Here is a 16,757-nt window from a genome sequence, read left to right on the forward strand (position 1 = left end):
TTTACAGAAACTGCAGTCTGTCTATATAGAGGGGGGAGTACACAATGAGGGGTGGGCGCGCAATGTAACAATGCGGATCCCAGCCATCTTTTTCTGCTCCTTGTTAATTCTGTTTCTGTTACCGGGAGAGATCACACAGCTACCAACCCACCCATCTCTGGATCGCTCCTGCATAGTTTTTACATCGAGCCTGGCCAGCAAAACGTCCCAGAACAGAAATATGCTTTTATTTAAATTGTATAATTTGTGGGAAACAGCCGGAGTCCCTTGTTTCATAAAATGTGACTACAATTTGGGCGGAATTAGTTTGACACTACTTGAAGCTACTTTTAGCAATATACACAGTCTTAGACTGCCATCTAATGCCTAGAGCTTTTCGGACCAGAATATTAAGACTCCTCCTTTTAAATGTAAGGTTGTCTCATCCAACACCCTCCTTGCCTCAAACGGTGATAATCACTTTTAATCCTAAAGCCTCATGCATGCTTTTTAACAAGAAACCTGTATAAATGTAATACAGCTGGCTGGCAAGTCTTATTTCAGTTCAGAGGTTCCGAGTGTGATCAATACACCTAGTATGCCCCGTACAATATTTTAAGATTTCGTCCTCCGGTTGCACCCATAACATTTTCAGCGCCTCTGTTTGTACCCGTTTCAAAGAAACTTGATTTTAGCTGAACTCCGTCGAGGTAGACCCATATTAACTTACGTTGGTAATTTTATTTCTTTGCAGACGTCAGCAAGTTGCCGCCCGAGCAGGCACGCCTGGGTTCCGAGCCCCGGAAGTCCTAACGAAGTGCCCAGATCAGACCACAGGTTTGTACACTCCATGAAAACAAGCCGTCCAGTATTTCTATAAATCTTCAAGGAGCACAGACGATACGTTTTAATAACCAAAAGAAAACAAGCAATGTCAAAGCCAACAGGTCTTGCTTATTTGTGCTTTGGTTGGTCTAAGCACTGCAATGAAAAATGCAATTCCCCGACCTATTGCAAGAACTCGTGAATCAATGGATGTAGTAAAGGGTGTCAGTGGCCCAACACATTGTATGCATAACTCTACCTACTAAAGGTCATCAACGGTGCCCTACTATATTGCCTGTATCAGTCGGCTTTGTAAGGAGCATTAGTGGGCCCAGATCGTGCATGCGATAATGACACTACACCCTGTCATCAGTGGCCGCACAGAGTGCATACATCACTGAGCTTAGTAACCTGCATCAGTGATTCTATAGAGGGTGTGGATGAAGTGACCTTGTAAGAAGGGTTGACAGTGGGACCACACACAACAAGAATCAACAGGCCTGCTAAGGTGCTACAGTTAGCCTAAAACGGGTCATCAATGATTGGGCCTAGAGCTAGCATCAATGGGAACCTCTAACATGCTTTAATGATCCCAGAGTTCACTCCTCAGTGGGCCTAGTGGCTGGTGTCAGTGGTCCAGTAGAGTGCCTATCAAGGAACCTGGCAGAGGGCTTCGGTGGGCACCCGGAGGTCTTGCATCACTGACATTCCACTGGGCATACATAAGGGAAGGATCGTCAGTAAAATGGTAATCCACATGAAGCACCAGTCCTTCATGCACTTGGGCCATCGGCTAAGCCTTCTGCACTGAATTAACTCGACGGTTGTATTTTTAAGAGGACAAACTTAATTCGTCTTGGAGCTCCACACACCCACACATTTGATAGACCGACTAACATGAGAAGAAAGTTCTCTGTCTAATGCTGTTGGGTTCAGACATATGCTCTTTAGCTGCAGAGCTGGAAAGGGAACTGTAAAGATGGCTGCAATGTCATTTCACCAACTCCTCTGTGAGGACTCATGGCCACTGCTCCTGGGGGTAGCAGGCAAAAAAAGTGTGCACAGCAGCAGATCCAACACATGCAGGTGAAGGCACACCAGTTATGAGGGGTAGGAATGGTACAAGATAAAAGTGCACTCCAGTCCGTGGCAGCAGAGCAGTCCTAGATCAGCTTGGCCTCTAAACCATCCCCATCGCTGGGTAACTCATATTTCACCAGTGTCCAGCACATGTACTTAAAATTGCTTCCCTGTTCACTTGTACTGGCAGGAATCAAACTGGCCAGCACAAGGGCAAATTTGCTTATGCACTTATGCCCACACATGTAGTATAGTGCACTGTGCCTTAGGGCTGTAAGGCCTGCAGTAGGGGTGACTTAACTATACTGCATGCAGTGTCTGCAGGCATGTCGTGTTTTCACCTTTGTCTGCTCCAGGACACGCAGCCTGCAATGGCAGTCTGCATGAGTTTAGTGAGGAGTACTGGAGGGTGGCATACTACATGTTGCAGCCCTTAGGGATTCTCTTTAGTACCTCAGGCCCTAGGTACCAGGGGTACCATTTACCAGGGATTTACAGAGGGTGCTAAAGATATTGCCAATTGGGGTACAATTGCACAGTTTTTTTGGAAAGGGATCTGGCACTGGGGACCTGGTTAGCAGGAACCCAGGTCCCTTCCAGTCAAAATCACATTGAATACCAGACAAAAAGTGAGAGTGACCATGTCAAAAAGGGGCACTTTCCTACAATGGGGTTCTATTACGATTTCAATCTTCTTGATTTCATGAATAGGATGGCATCTTGATACTTCTTGTTTTTTTAGGTCTGGCATCAGCCGAGACCTTTTGATTTTACAAAAAATATAGTTTATTAAAATGATAAGTATAATGTACTTACTTAAAGGGGCTATAAGCCACCTCTCTTCGTCCATTGGTCTATTGTTAGGTCATTCACATTTTGCTTCCACCCCTTACAGCATGGGGTAATGGGTCAATCTACTTCAGCCACTGGTTAACTTTACTTTGAGCAGTCCTCAAAAAATAATAAAAATGTTACCAGACCTGCCGGTATAGTGACTTAAATAATCTATTCAACCTAACTTTAATGCTCTTGACGCACAAACTGATTTCAAATTATGTGTTCTTGGGCAAATATTTTAATTGACTGAGCCACCATTTTCTTCATTATCAAATATGAGATCACCTTCAATTATGCAAGTTTAGCATGTCTGTTATACAAAAAGCTCTTTTCTTTTATTTAATCAACTAAACTTTTGCTCCATATGTAATACAAATCTTCACCCGACCCTTGACTTGTGTCTTAGTTCATTAACAGCATTGTTATCCGGGCAGGGAGCAGGAAGGTTTCTCATATTATGTTGAAAAACTATCACTTTTAATAAATATATAACTAAAGCATGAAGTGGTAGCACAGTGTTATTTGCAGGCAGCACATTTTCACTGAAAAGGCCACAAAAGTTCCCACTGACTTGCTGTTTTACTGATAAAACTATGCAGATACAAACAATGTTTGGAAATTGGGTTTCTGCAAACGTTTTAAATGTTAGTTTACATCACACTTCTGAATTAAAAAAAAAATGCTTTGTTATATCCTGATATATTTTAAAATATTCTTACTATTCATTTAAAAGCTATTTCAATTAGTGTTGGAAGAAACCTGACATCCTACAGCTTTTTGTTTCACCATGATTGTTAGACAGCTCACTTGTCAAAATCCTCTAAGTGTAGTAAGAGAAAGAAAAGTAAACAACATTTTCCAGAATAAGATGAGCAGAAATTAGTAAAAAAGACATACTGTCATTTGACCTCTGTCCTTGAACAGATGTAAAGGCATCTTTATTGCTCATTCACTTTCTGGATGAACTGAACACCTGATTCATTCCAGCTCAAGTTCACTTGCCAGAACGTACCAGTAGGTCCTAAAAATAGCTCAACCTGATAAAGTCTGATGCGCCAAAGCGTTTGGGCTAGTAGATTTTTCGAGGCCAGCTCTGAATGAGTGCAATTCTTTCTTTCACCCTGAGCACATCCACACACAAGGTAGTTCCCTACAGTGCCAGTGTTTTTGTTTTTACTTTAATGTTGCCTTTGTGTTCAGAGCCTGAGTTGAAAGGAGGACACATTCTACCAGATTGAAGCACAGGCCACATTTCAGCTTTATCAGATCCTGTGTCTTGCTAATGCTGTTATAAATTCATTTTGAAATGTATTTTTATCTGACTGCTGGTATTTTACAGCATAACATATTGCATCCATTTGAAACTCTTCTGTATTAAGTTATTCTTTTTACCATGGATGCAGTACACAAACCGAAAGCTTCAATATTATACATGTGAATGAATCCACGGATAATTCTTTAGAACATGTTTATTCTGGACTCCGTACCAGATATCATGGCAACTGCAAGGAAAGACGTAATTATACCTCCAACCTATAAAGGCAGAGGGTCTCCGTCCATGATTGATTTTATATTTATCACCCGGAGCCTAGTACAAACCCTGCTTTACGAGTCAGTTGTTGAATCCACCTTTAGTGATTACAACCCACTGGAGGCTGTTTTTCTAATGGCCCCCTAGGAAAGTATACAAGCAGCAGATAGGGGCTTGAAATCTTCAACTCACAACTGACAATTTAAAATTGGTCTGGAGAATGCGTGACCCAGCACAAACCTTAGAGAAAGTTGTGAAAGAGAATAGGAGGTCATTGGAGGCATGTCTATCTGAAGACACAGTGCTATTTACTCTGTCAAGGCATAAAAAATACCATTCTCAGACCAATATGCCCATCCAATAAGTTACATGGTTGGTTTGGCCATGGCTGTACTGCAGCCAATAAAGAACTAAGGATGGCCCTAGGGAAGAAGCACAGAAATAAGGTACAAATCACTGCCCTGAGGAAACATTGTAAGACTGTTATGGCTAGGCGCTGGCAGCAGGTTCTCACAGACCAATGGGAGACATTAGTACAAGCAGTTAACGCGGACAGCAAGAACTTCTGGGCCACAGTTTCTGGTATAAGATGTCAAAATTTGAGTCTCCCTAATCTCATGCCATATTACTAGTGAATCTTGCGAAGATCATTTCCAGATTAAAACCTGCCTAACTACAGTTTTTCATTGGTGGACTGATCACCCACTAAAGTGTAATGCGGAAAAAACGGAAATTCTGTTTTTTGGTAATACTGCGCCTGAATGCTAGCGGACCTTTTGGCCTGAGGATGCGGCCCCTCCAGGCCTGCAAGAGTGCTCAGTTAAGAACTTGGGAGTCACATTTGATAAGCTATTTTCTTAGTCTCAAATTGGGTCAGTGGTGGGCACTTGTTTTGGGGTCCTACGTTCTCTGAGGAAATTTCAACGTTTCTTATCTTTCCAAGCGAAGAATACTGTAATTCAGGTCTTAATAACATCAAGACTAGAGTATCGCAATACATTACACTTTGAATTACCAGAGCGGCTGGTGGGTAAGCTTCAAATTGTCCAAAACTCCACTGCTTGTCCACTTCTGAATCTACCAACCAGAACTCAGATGTCCCCACATCTGCGAGATCTCCACTGGCTCCCCATTTAGATAAGGATTTTGTTCAAAGCCCTAGTTTTAGTGCACTGTACTCTATACCAAACTGGAGCAGCTTACCTTAGAGAAAGATTTAGATTTCACTGCCTACAAAAAAAACCTGATATGTTAATAAACTGTTGGCAGCAATGCCCAAAATATGAATGGCTAGAACCGGAGAAGGGCACTAACCTACCTAGGAGATGTAGCTTAGAATAAGATCCCTCTGGAGCTTCGAGCCACAAGGGACAGTGCGACATCTTTAAAAAAGTTGAAAACTGTTTGTTTTTCTTTGCAGGATTAGTGAAGGTTTTAGATCTTCAGACTGTTTGACATGCACCAAGACACTCTTAGGAGTAGCTTTTGAGCGAAACAAAAATGTCTATCATTTATCATGCGTTTTGGCCCCAGCTTTGTGTAAAATCTTCATCAATGATATGCCGATCTGTGGTGAAAAACGTTACAACAAACAAATGATGGACGGAATGCTGACAATGCAGACATTCTCCCCCAGTCAAGAGATCTGGGTTAAATCCATCGTTCTTTTGCCCACTACGCCACCCCAGTTCAGACATGGCCATATGCAAATCAGTCTTGACCCTGTGCCTCATGGGAACAGTCCAGCCCGAACTGCCAAGCCATGTCTTCCCTGGACCGGAATCAAGCATCCTAGGACCGGTTTCTGGCTATCAGCCGTCATCAGCCAGGATAGCTTGACTCCAGTGGCGTAGTGACCACGGGACCCACGTCTGGGCATACCCATCCCACTTAGGGCGAAAAGCGTTACAACAAACAAATGATGGATGGAATGCTGACAATGCAGACATTCTCCCCCAGTCAAGAGATCTGGGTTAAATCCATCAGCATTCCGTCCATCATTTGTTTGTTGTAACGCTTTTCGCCCTAAGTGGGATGGGTATTCCCCAGACGTGGGACCCGTGCTCACTACGCCACTGGAGTCAAGCTATCCTGGCTGATGACGGCTGATAGCCAGAAACCGGTCCTAGGATGCTTGATTCCGGTCCAGGGAAGACATGGCTTGGCAGTTCGGGCTGGACTGTTCCCATGAGGCACAGGGTCAAGACTGATTTGCATATGGCCATGTCTGAACTGGGGTGGCGTAGTGGGCAAAAGAACGATGGATTTAACCCAGATCTCTTGACTGGGGGAGAATGTCTGCATTGTCAGCATTCCGTCCATCATTTGTTTGTTGTAACGCTTTTCGCCCTAAGTGAAATGGGTATTCCCAGACGTGGGACCCGTGCTCACTACGCCACTGGAGTCAAGCTATCCTGGCTGATGACGGCTGATAGCCAGAAACCGGTCCTAGGATGCTTGATTCCGGTCCAGGGAAGACATGGCTTGGCAGTTCGGGCTGGACTGTTCCCATGAGGCACAGGGTCAAGACTGATTTGCATATGGCCATGTCTGAACTGGGGTGGCGTAGTGGGCAAAAGAACGATGGATTTAACCCAGATCTCTTGACTGGGGGAGAATGTCTGCATTGTCAGCATTCCGTCCATCATTTGTTTGTTGTAACGCTTTTCGCCCTAAGTGGGATGGGTATTCCCAGACGTGGGACCCGTGCTCACTACGCCACTGGAGTCAAGCTATCCTGGCTGATGACGGCTGATAGCCAGAAACCGGTCCTAGGATGCTTGATTCCGGTCCAGGGAAGACATGGCTTGGCAGTTCGGGCTGGACTGTTCCCATGAGGCACAGGGTCAAGACTGATTTGCATATGGCCATGTCTGAACTGGGGTGGCGTAGTGGGCAAAAGAACGATGGATTTAACCCAGATCTCTTGACTGGGGGAGAATGTCTGCATTGTCAGCATTCCGTCCATCATTTGTTTGTTGTAACGCTGTGGTGAAAAACAGCATGCTTGCTTTTCGCTGACGATGCAGTTCTCCCGAGACACACAGAATTATCCATGCACAAGCTCCTGAAAGCATCTGATAGCTGTGGCAATATAAAAAAATTACAGATCATCCCTGAAAGTCAAAATTTATGATCGCAAAGTGCAGTCCCAAACTGAGGAGCCCCTTCAAAATGTGCGCAATCACCCTGGATCGCATTGAACACTATGATTACTTAAGTGTAAGGTTCGACTCCAAGTTGACTTGGTGAGCCCAGCTACTAAAAGGAGAGGCGATACTGAGCCAATATGCCGGTTATGTTTCTAGCTTTGCTAAAAGCCAGGGGAGCAGATTGATTGGCCCAGCTCTTGAAGCTTACAGAGCGCAAGCTCTTGCAGCAGGCCTATAAAAACAGAGCTGTGGGGGTTACAAAAAAATCAAGGGGTTGGTTAAGCCAGAGAACCACTTTCTATGCTGATTACTCTTTTTGGGCCTAGGCACACTGATGGATGCACTGAGGCATGAGCTGGGTGTCAAATCTGCTGAGCAGTGTGCATCACTACATCCCATATGATATTGGGTTAAAATATGGACAAAAGCTGAGCTGAGATCTTACCTGAATATTATGCAAGAGATTTGGATGCATACCAAGCTGGTTCAATCACGTGGGCACTACCTTGCAAACCACAGGATGTGCGGATTGTTGGCGTGAACCAGAAAGGATGACTATGGACACCAGAAAGGTTATTAAAGGAAAGATTTTGGCAATATATTACCATCAACAAATCAAGGAAGAAGATAGACCCGCTTTGGATTCTCAAGCCCATTCCTACCTTTGACCCATACTTGGCTATTCTCACCCACCCCTCAAAAGATCCCTGTATATCCACTTCAGACTAGGCACTCTGCCGGCAAAACAGTATATCAGTTTATGGAAAAAGGGTGGTAGTTGCTAATCAATTCGCAGATGTGAGTTTGCGGGGGCGGGTCCGAGTCTGTAATGCACTTTGTTGTTAAGGAGTTACGGCATGCTTCACTTATACAATGAGCACATCCACACAAAGTAGTTCCCTTCAGTTCCAGGGAGAACTATGGTAATGTGTAAGTTTTTTGATACCCCAAAAATATTTTTGCCTTTACTTAATGTTTTTTGGTTTTTTTGAGTGGGGAATTCCTAGCAGCTTCCTGAACAACGTTTTGCAAAAGCATGACAAAAGAAGACTTGCCAAAGGGCTGGCAGACGACGCCAGACCTATTGGCTTTGCCAATGCTGGTTACTAAAATGCTGTGTCTTGATTGAAACCTAATTTTACTTTCAAGACTGATGTGCATTTTGATAAATGATTCTGATATGAGGTTCCAGACTATTAAAAATGATGTCCTGTTTGAAGACTTAAGATGATGGTTGTATGTGTATTTTTTTAAATTACTTTATTTCATCTGGACGCATTACTTTACATTTCAGCAATCGACATGTGGTCTGCAGGCGTCATCTTCCTTTCTTTGCTCAGTGGACGTTATCCTTTTTTCAAAGCCAGTGATGATTTAACAGCTTTGGCACAGATCATGACAATCCTTGGAACCAGGGAGACCATTCGTGCTGCTAAAACATTTGGTAAGTTTTCTTTCGTTTAAAAAGATTATTACACCGTGTTTACTTAAAGTTATAACTAATATAGGAAACCTGCAAGATGTAACTTCACATTAAATGCTTATAATAATTATGACTCGGATTGAAGGAAACTAATATTGATCTTGATAAGCGTATTCGGAAGTAGCTAGAAAACTGAACACGGTTTGTCCTTGCAAGTAAGAACAGTGTGACCATGCAACGTTTTACAAAAATTTAACCTGACCTAATTCTGATGCAAATAGTTGACTTATTCAAAGTGCAAAAAGCTTGTTTCACTATTTATATGTATGGATGTGAATTTATCTTGCTTTGCAATCTCTAAATACCACTTCAGTATACAGTACCTCAGTATAATGGAGATATTGAGCTACATTGTTCAGTTTTACCCCTAACCGGTATGCAATATCTTCAACATCCGATCTCCCTTGGCAGGCCTACCCCAGCCTTCCTTTTGACTGGCACTAATCCTCCAACACATTTTAAGACCAGAACATACCATTATTTTTCATATTTCTAAGCCTCTAGAATTATAAATGTTAATTGACCCATAGGCAAAAACAGATGTTTCCTATCAATTTATGGAGCTAGATGAGGAGTAAATCATTGGGATTTTCTAGTGGTTGTTGATTTTCCTAAGCTGAAGCAGTAGGTGTTTGACTTACTCCCTTTCATTCAGTTTGATGGAGAGCTAGCCTCCTAATATATTTCAAATATCTACACTTCTTGCTGTGTAATGATTTCTCATGAAATGTCAATTGTTCTGCTAATAGCAATTGGCATATTGTGGTTTGACCATCTAACTTTCTACCCTCTGTTCTCCTCCAAAAAAGTATTGCTTCTTTGTTGATCGTTTACATTATACAGTGGATAAAGTTGTCCCAAGTATCAATTTATAAATTTCCTCTCTGCTTTGGACACTTAACTGAAAGCAACAATACGAACAAGCATTGGCAAAGCCAAGAGTGTTCACCTATGCAAGATCTATTGGCTTTGTCAATGATTTTTAGACATTTTGCACATTTCTGCACCCGCTCTTGGTCAACAGCCCGGTCTGCTTGCTCTATCCAGAGAAAGTTCTCCGCCTGTACATTACAGTACATTACTTTTGTGATTGCCTGCCATATGTTTTTAAAACAGGGTATTGAGTGTCTGAAACCGTGCCATTACAGATCATGATCTTACAGTTGAATAGGTAGACTGCCCTTTGATAAATCGATCTTTAAGGGTACCTTAATTTGAGATATCACGAGCAGTCACATGGGCGAGAAGTGCACTGAAAATTACAAGACCTCTTCTCCCATTAATTTTAGATTTTAATGCTGTTGGCTGATTGAGTGCTCTTGTTGTTAATAACGGAGTTCTGCCACATTTAGCTGTTTGGAATTAAGGGACTATGCAGTTAGTGACAGTCCTTTGCAGGGCTTTTCTCTGTGCCACAAGCCATTTCAGTTTGAGCCAGAAACATAACTGATACAAAACTAAACATGAGGTCACTTGCGTGGATTACAGAACGAGCAACCAGGTCGCAGGAGGTGGGAGCAAGCAACAAGTGCGGGCGATATGGGGTGGAGGGTGTAGAGAGGGCTCCTCTTATGGAGTGGTAGATTACATTTTTTTTTTTTTAAGTACCTCTGCAAGCCTGCGGCCAGTGGGAAGACCATGGCCGCAGAGAGGAACCTGTATTTGGCCACTGCTCCACAGAAGACAGGAAGACACGAAGTAAAAGTGGAAATAGGAGGCACCAAAGGTGCTGACCAATGGGGAGCATGGAAAAGAGTGACAGGAGATCCCAACCAATGGTAATTAACAGTAGGTAAGAAGCAGGCTCGCAGCCTGTTATTTTTATTTACAAGAGATTTCTCAAGCACAGCGCAGGCTCTGTGCAGGTAGAACCTACAAAGCCAGTGGTGGGAGAACAGAAAAAATCATTGCTGTGTACAAGAACACAAAGGTGGGGGAGAAGCACACAGGCATGACTGGAAAGAGTACATGAGGGAAACTGCTGGAAACGACATGCATGCAAGTCAAGTGCTTAAAATAAAAACAAGTACAAGACTTTAAGACCAACGCTGAACCTATGAGCACTAAACAGATACACCAGTTTGAATTATCCCAGATGGTTTCTTTATAAGATGATGCCTATCTGCTAGCAGTACAAGATATTTTTTAAACCAGATTTTATGGGGTTACCAGGTGGGCTTATCGTATACATCATCGTCAACATATTACTTGCGTAGCATTCAGATTTTCTGGCATCCCTTTAATAACTACTCAGCAGAAGTTCAACACCCTCTCTCTCCCACCCTCCCCTCTTGAGTTTCAGCCGCTTCCAGGTAACGTTCTACCGGTTAGGTGAGTGTAGCAGTATAAGATTATATGGCGACACTTGACCGAACAAATGAATACTATCAGTCTCACCAATAGTATCTGAGGTTTGTGTTAATTGGAACACATTATCATTCTAAAGCACCACCGTTCAGAGTAACTGCTATTCCATGGAAAGTCTAACGGTAGTAGCAGTGCACCTAATGTGCAGCAGAATTCATGTGTTGCCATACCTGGACAACTAGTTGGTAAAAGGATAATGCCATTCTCAATACCTTGACCATACTCAGCAGGTGATAGTCCTTCTCCACAAATATGACTTAACAATCCATGCTAAAAAGTCACTTCTGTGTCCAAGCCAAACCCAAAGATTCTTGAGTGCCACTCTGTTTATTCACAGGGAAAGCCTATCACAGCAACAAGAGTGACATGACATTTCATTGGCTACTACATCTTTACTAAACATCACATTTTCACACAATGAGAATGATTATGAAAATACTAGGAATTATGGCATCCTTTATTGTGCTATTCTCGAATGCAGGACTCCAAATGCATTTGCTTCAGGAGTGTCTCTCCAGACAAGTCAAAAGCCGCTGGAAAATGGGAGGATGTAGTGTTGCTGCATACCAGTGCTCTGCGCATGTGACAACTTACTGTAGAGGGTCACTGGTTTGGTCATAAACAGCGCCTGAAGATCAGCGTGCTGAAACTTATGGCGGTGCAGTTAGGCTTCGGAGCGTTTCATGCGGCAATTCAAATAAAGTGATCCTAACTAGAACTGATAAGGCCACAGTACAATGTACTACATACAAAAATAAGGGGGCACAGACTCCCCACAACTGTCTCCAAGCTTGCACAGACAACTTGGCAATGGATATATGCCGTCAAATATATTTGTTAGCAGTATCTCCAGAGGGTGGATAATAATTTTGCTGATCCACTCAACAGAACTCATCAACAAACACATGAGTTGGAGATCAGCCCCTAGAAATAAAAGCAAACTTCCTGTGTTGCGGGGGCCCTAGCAATAGACTTGTTTGCTTCAAACGCAGAATGCTGAGACTTCGCTTCATTTACCCACACCACCTTTCTCTGGGAAATGCTCTATGGATGAGTTGTTCAGGGATATTTGCTTATGCCTTTTTTCCTTATTCCACATGCATTACTGGAAATGCGTCTAACACAATGAAATTGATTCTCATTGCCCTGACGTGGGCACACCAACCATGGTATTCAGTACTTTTGGAAATGTTCATTCGTCCCGATAAAAATAAGTGCACTTCCATCCACACGTTTTTAGTCCTCACGGTAGGCTACAGCATCCCAAACTCAAACCGTTCAACCTCTTACGATTTGGCACCTGAGATCCTAGAATTTGGGTATCTGCAATTACCAAATGAGTGTATGCCAGTCTTAAGAAGTTAGAAAGCCCAGTATTCAGCTGTTTGACAGTACCAGTTTAGCACATTGTCTGTTATTTACTACCCTTACAAAAGCCTGGCCTGGCCTGGCCTACGCTTACATCAAAGTTAATTTGGCAGCAATCACTGCATGCATCAAAGCAGACCGCACCAATCTGGGTTTGAAGCCTATCATTAAGACATTTAATTGAGCGTCTCAGAAGAGTAATCCTACCTAAACTGTCATCTGCTCCTGCTTGGAATCTGGCCACTGTTCTTAATAGACTTATGGGAACACCTTTGGAACCACAACATTCCCTCCTACTTCAGTATCTATCTTGAAAAATAGTTTTACTAGTGACCATTACTAATATTAGAAGAGCCGTTGAACTTCAGGCACTGCCAATTAAGGGAAGTGTTCATACAGATTAACAAAGACCGAACCGTGCTTTGCGCACACCATGGTTTTCTACTAAAAGTTGCATCACCATTGATGTTAATTAGTGCATAGAATGACCTTCATTTTTTTAGGTCGAGCCTAGACCGTGCATGCGCTGTCGCAAGACCTGTAGTAAACAGTATTTGGAGTGTAATCCCGCCTTCCGCTTGGCATTGGCTCACTCTTCCGTCTCTTAGCTTTCCTGGGTCAATATTGGTTGATGCTCCTGCTAAGTCACTTCTGTTTTAAGCAAGCAACTCCGACCAACTACTGTTTAGGTACGCTATAGGTCTGTTTCTGTTTCATTCAGGGGCTACTTCCTTTATTTGTTGTTTTTTAATTGCCTTGGCGCACGCTTCACCAGCCTCTGCGCAACTTAAGGTGAAGGAGAAACGTTTATGTGCGCGGGCACCACGTAACTTAAGGTGCAGGAGAGAACGCCATGGCTAGCTCGTACAGAGAAAACCCCCAGTCTCGCAAACATGCCTCCGATAACCCCAGTAAAGCTCGCAGTAAGAGCAAACACAGGAACTTTATGAGCAACGTCAACTAATGCTGAATTTCGTCTTGTGAAGTTGACATAAAAGCCGTCTGTGAAACCTCTGCAGTCATGTGGTTTTTTAAAACTTCCCGTTTAAAAATCATCATGCCTTTAAGGCATGCTCCTTTAATTTCCAGTGGACGTAATCGGAAATGACCATCGGTTGTGCTCCTGTCGGAGCTGCTGAAATGGAGGTGCTCTGCTGCATTTTGAGTGCAGGCGCACTCTCAAGTCGATGCCACTCGCCATCAGGGTAGGTTAATATTCATAAATACTATAGCTTTCATGCTGATTTGTGCCCCTTTGCTTCCTCAAGCCTTCACCCTTGTGCTATATATTAAACTCAGCAGAGTGTAGCAGTGCCAGTTCGTTTTAACATTTTTCAGTAACTAGCCTGTTGCAGTCTATTTGTAAGCCTGTGAGGAAGTAAGCAATAGCCTGCTAAGCGTTGTCTTCAAAGAAAAGGTAGAGTATAACTAGAAACTTAATGTAGTAGCCTCAGTGTTTCCGTAGCATTAACCTCATATACAGAGAGAAAAGAGACATTTAGGATTTCACTTTCTTTATCAGAAAGATGACCACAAGACCAATATATAACCACGTTTCTGCTGCTATCCCTATGTCAGCTGCTTCTCCCAATCATCACTTTTTCTTTAACTTCCTTCCTTCCCCCATAGCATTTCTCCTCTCTTGTGCTACAATAAAAACGTTTTTTAATCAATTGTATACAACACTAACCTCTTTAGCAGTGCCAGGAGTATTTTTGCCATCCAAATAACTTCTCTGCTATCCCAGCATATTTGTTTCCCTATCCCTAGTTTTACATTTCCCAGTGTTTGAGTCTGCTTTCCTGGTGGTCATATCTCTCGACGTTCAGGTGTCTTTGTCCCAGTATAATTGCTCAGGATTCCCTCACCAAGTATACATGTTCTCCTTGCACCATTTTCTGCTGCCTTCTTTGTGCAAAGGTTGTGCCTCCCTGTTGTGGTACATGTGCTGCCATGTATGTAGGTTTTTGTGTTTACCGTCTCTATTATAACTTGTATTAGTTTCTTCCTGTCCCATGTCCGACTTTCCACACCTACTTGCCCAGAGTTTGTACGTATCTCCCCATCTGGTAAAAGATAACAAGCAACTATAAATGCAATAGGTCTCACATTTGCGAGAGATTTAGCTATTGGCATTGTAAATGACAATGCCTTTTATTTGTGTTTTGGAAACCTGAAAGTAGTGCGTAAACATGCACTTTAGACTTGTAGTCCTTGCTTATGAGAAGTAAGGCTGGCAGTGTCCAGATGGATAGTTAAATGTATTCACGTATGCTGTTATAAAGCAAAATTTACATTGCATTCTAGGATAACTGCACTTTCCACTCGTAAAAAAGGGTGCGCTTGCTACGTTCCTGGGAAGTATCCCATTAGTGCATATCTATAAGGCTGCCATTTGAACTTCTACACACATTCACATTTCTCTGGATAGTCATGCCCAACAAGAAGCATTAGTTGGGCAAACAGACAGAACTTCAACCCACTTGCCTGCAAGCTATCACATGAGGAGGAGGGATATTGCTTAGCTATCTATGCAAAGCATATGATCTACAGCAACACATGATGCAAACAGAAAAACTGTAACAATATGTTTGTAGCTTTTATTACTATATGTAGTTTCATTCACATGTGCCCAATTCACCTCCCCAGAAGAAAGCAAGTGTTAAAATTATGGCAGCAGTTGTGATTTCATGTAAAGTAGCCAGTACTCAGACATTATTGATTTACGTTGCTACATTCAGAAACCTACCCTTCTGGGAAAAATTGATCTAAGGTTTAGTCTGTCTCATGGCACTATTGTGAGATTCAGGGGGAGGGGGGAACATGCTTCTCCCTCAAACAAAACCCCGTATTCAATGAAAAACACATTGTAATTTTTAGAGCCCAACATTAGATGTTAGAAGTTTGTAAAGCCCGTGAAGCTGCAGCAATTCAAGGTAAAAATAGATTATTACAGGTAAGTAAAATATTTCACTTGCATTTAATTTGTACTTTTGTTTTAATAACATTAAATACAAGCAGATAGGAATGTTCCCTTGTTTGGACAGCGTCGTAAGTGACAGTTGGAAGTGATACTACTGAAATGAATGGTAAGTTTTTAACTGGCGTTAGCTTTAAGACCAATCTAAATAGAGTGCTCCAAAATCAAAAACCTATTGGAAGCAAGTTACATGTGCTTCGAGAATACAGATGGTTAGCATTGTAATATTTGTGAATGTACTGCATAAACACGATTGCACTGTATACTGTACAAATCCCAGCAACCATATGGGCGGTATTGTAACAACTTTCTCAGAAAAATTTAGCACGTGTTCTTGCTGTGCTGTGCTTTATTCAGAAGTATCCTTTTCTTTCAGGAAAATCGGTGCTATGTAGTAAAGATGCCCCGGCACAGGATTTAAGAACACTCTGTGAAACCTTGAGAGGAACGTACCGCAACGGGAGAAATTTCGCCACTGGGACATTGCAGATGAGTTGTGGACCAGCTACGTCCATTGCTGACCCTAAAAATGAAGCATTTGTTGCTCCACATTTGCATGAAGACACTGAGCCAAGGATTATGTCCGCAAAAAACCCAATCGTTGGGGATTCCAAATGTAAAAGCACAGACCTGAAAGGTTGGGACACAGTGCCTAATGAGGCCTACCATCTACTTCAAAGACTTTTGGATCTAAACCCAGCGACAAGAATAACTGCAGAAGAAGCTTTAGGGCACCCATTTTTTAGCGCTGCAAGGTTATGATAAAGATATAAATATGCAACTTGTGTTTTATTAAAATCACAGTAATTAGGGCAAAAGCATTTGCTCTGTTTTCACTTGCAACTTTATATAATATTTGATATAGGTACATTTTTAGGCTTTGTAATATATATACACACCAAATAATAAATATTTTTGTGCTAAGTCCAGTCCAGATCTCTACATTTTTGCTCAAGAATATCCTTCCGTTTGTGATTTGTGCCGTTTGCTTCTATAGTTGTAAAACAGTAACCATGACATGCATGTTTTCATAATTTCTCATACATTAGAACTCTGTACTCTGATCCTTCCTACTCTGACACCATCTGTTATGGAAGTATCTATGCCAGTCATTTTACTTCCTCATATAATGTGGCTATTCTCACCTTTTTACTG

The 16,757-nt window shown here is 42.3% G+C and overlaps 1 protein-coding gene across 8 annotated transcripts in view; it reads left to right on the forward strand.

The window, feature by feature from the left end:
* The window catches only part of CDC7 (cell division cycle 7), a 324,644-nt gene extending 308,113 nt beyond the window's left edge, over positions 1-16,531 (forward strand). For all 8 annotated transcript variants that reach the window (XM_085602165.1, XM_085602163.1, XM_085602167.1 and 5 more), the window contains 3 exons: positions 734-816; positions 8,699-8,848; positions 15,979-16,531. In XM_085602165.1, coding sequence (XP_085458291.1) covers positions 734-816; positions 8,699-8,848; positions 15,979-16,364 — 619 coding nt within the window. In that variant the 3' untranslated portion in view covers positions 16,365-16,531. The remainder of the gene's footprint in view (positions 1-733; positions 817-8,698; positions 8,849-15,978) is intronic.
* The last annotated feature ends 226 nt before the right edge of the window (positions 16,532-16,757 follow it).

The sequence above is a fragment of the Triturus cristatus genome, chromosome 4_2 (genome assembly GCF_964204655.1).
Source record: "Triturus cristatus chromosome 4_2, aTriCri1.1, whole genome shotgun sequence".
NCBI classification, from domain to species: Eukaryota; Metazoa; Chordata; class Amphibia; order Caudata; family Salamandridae; genus Triturus; species Triturus cristatus.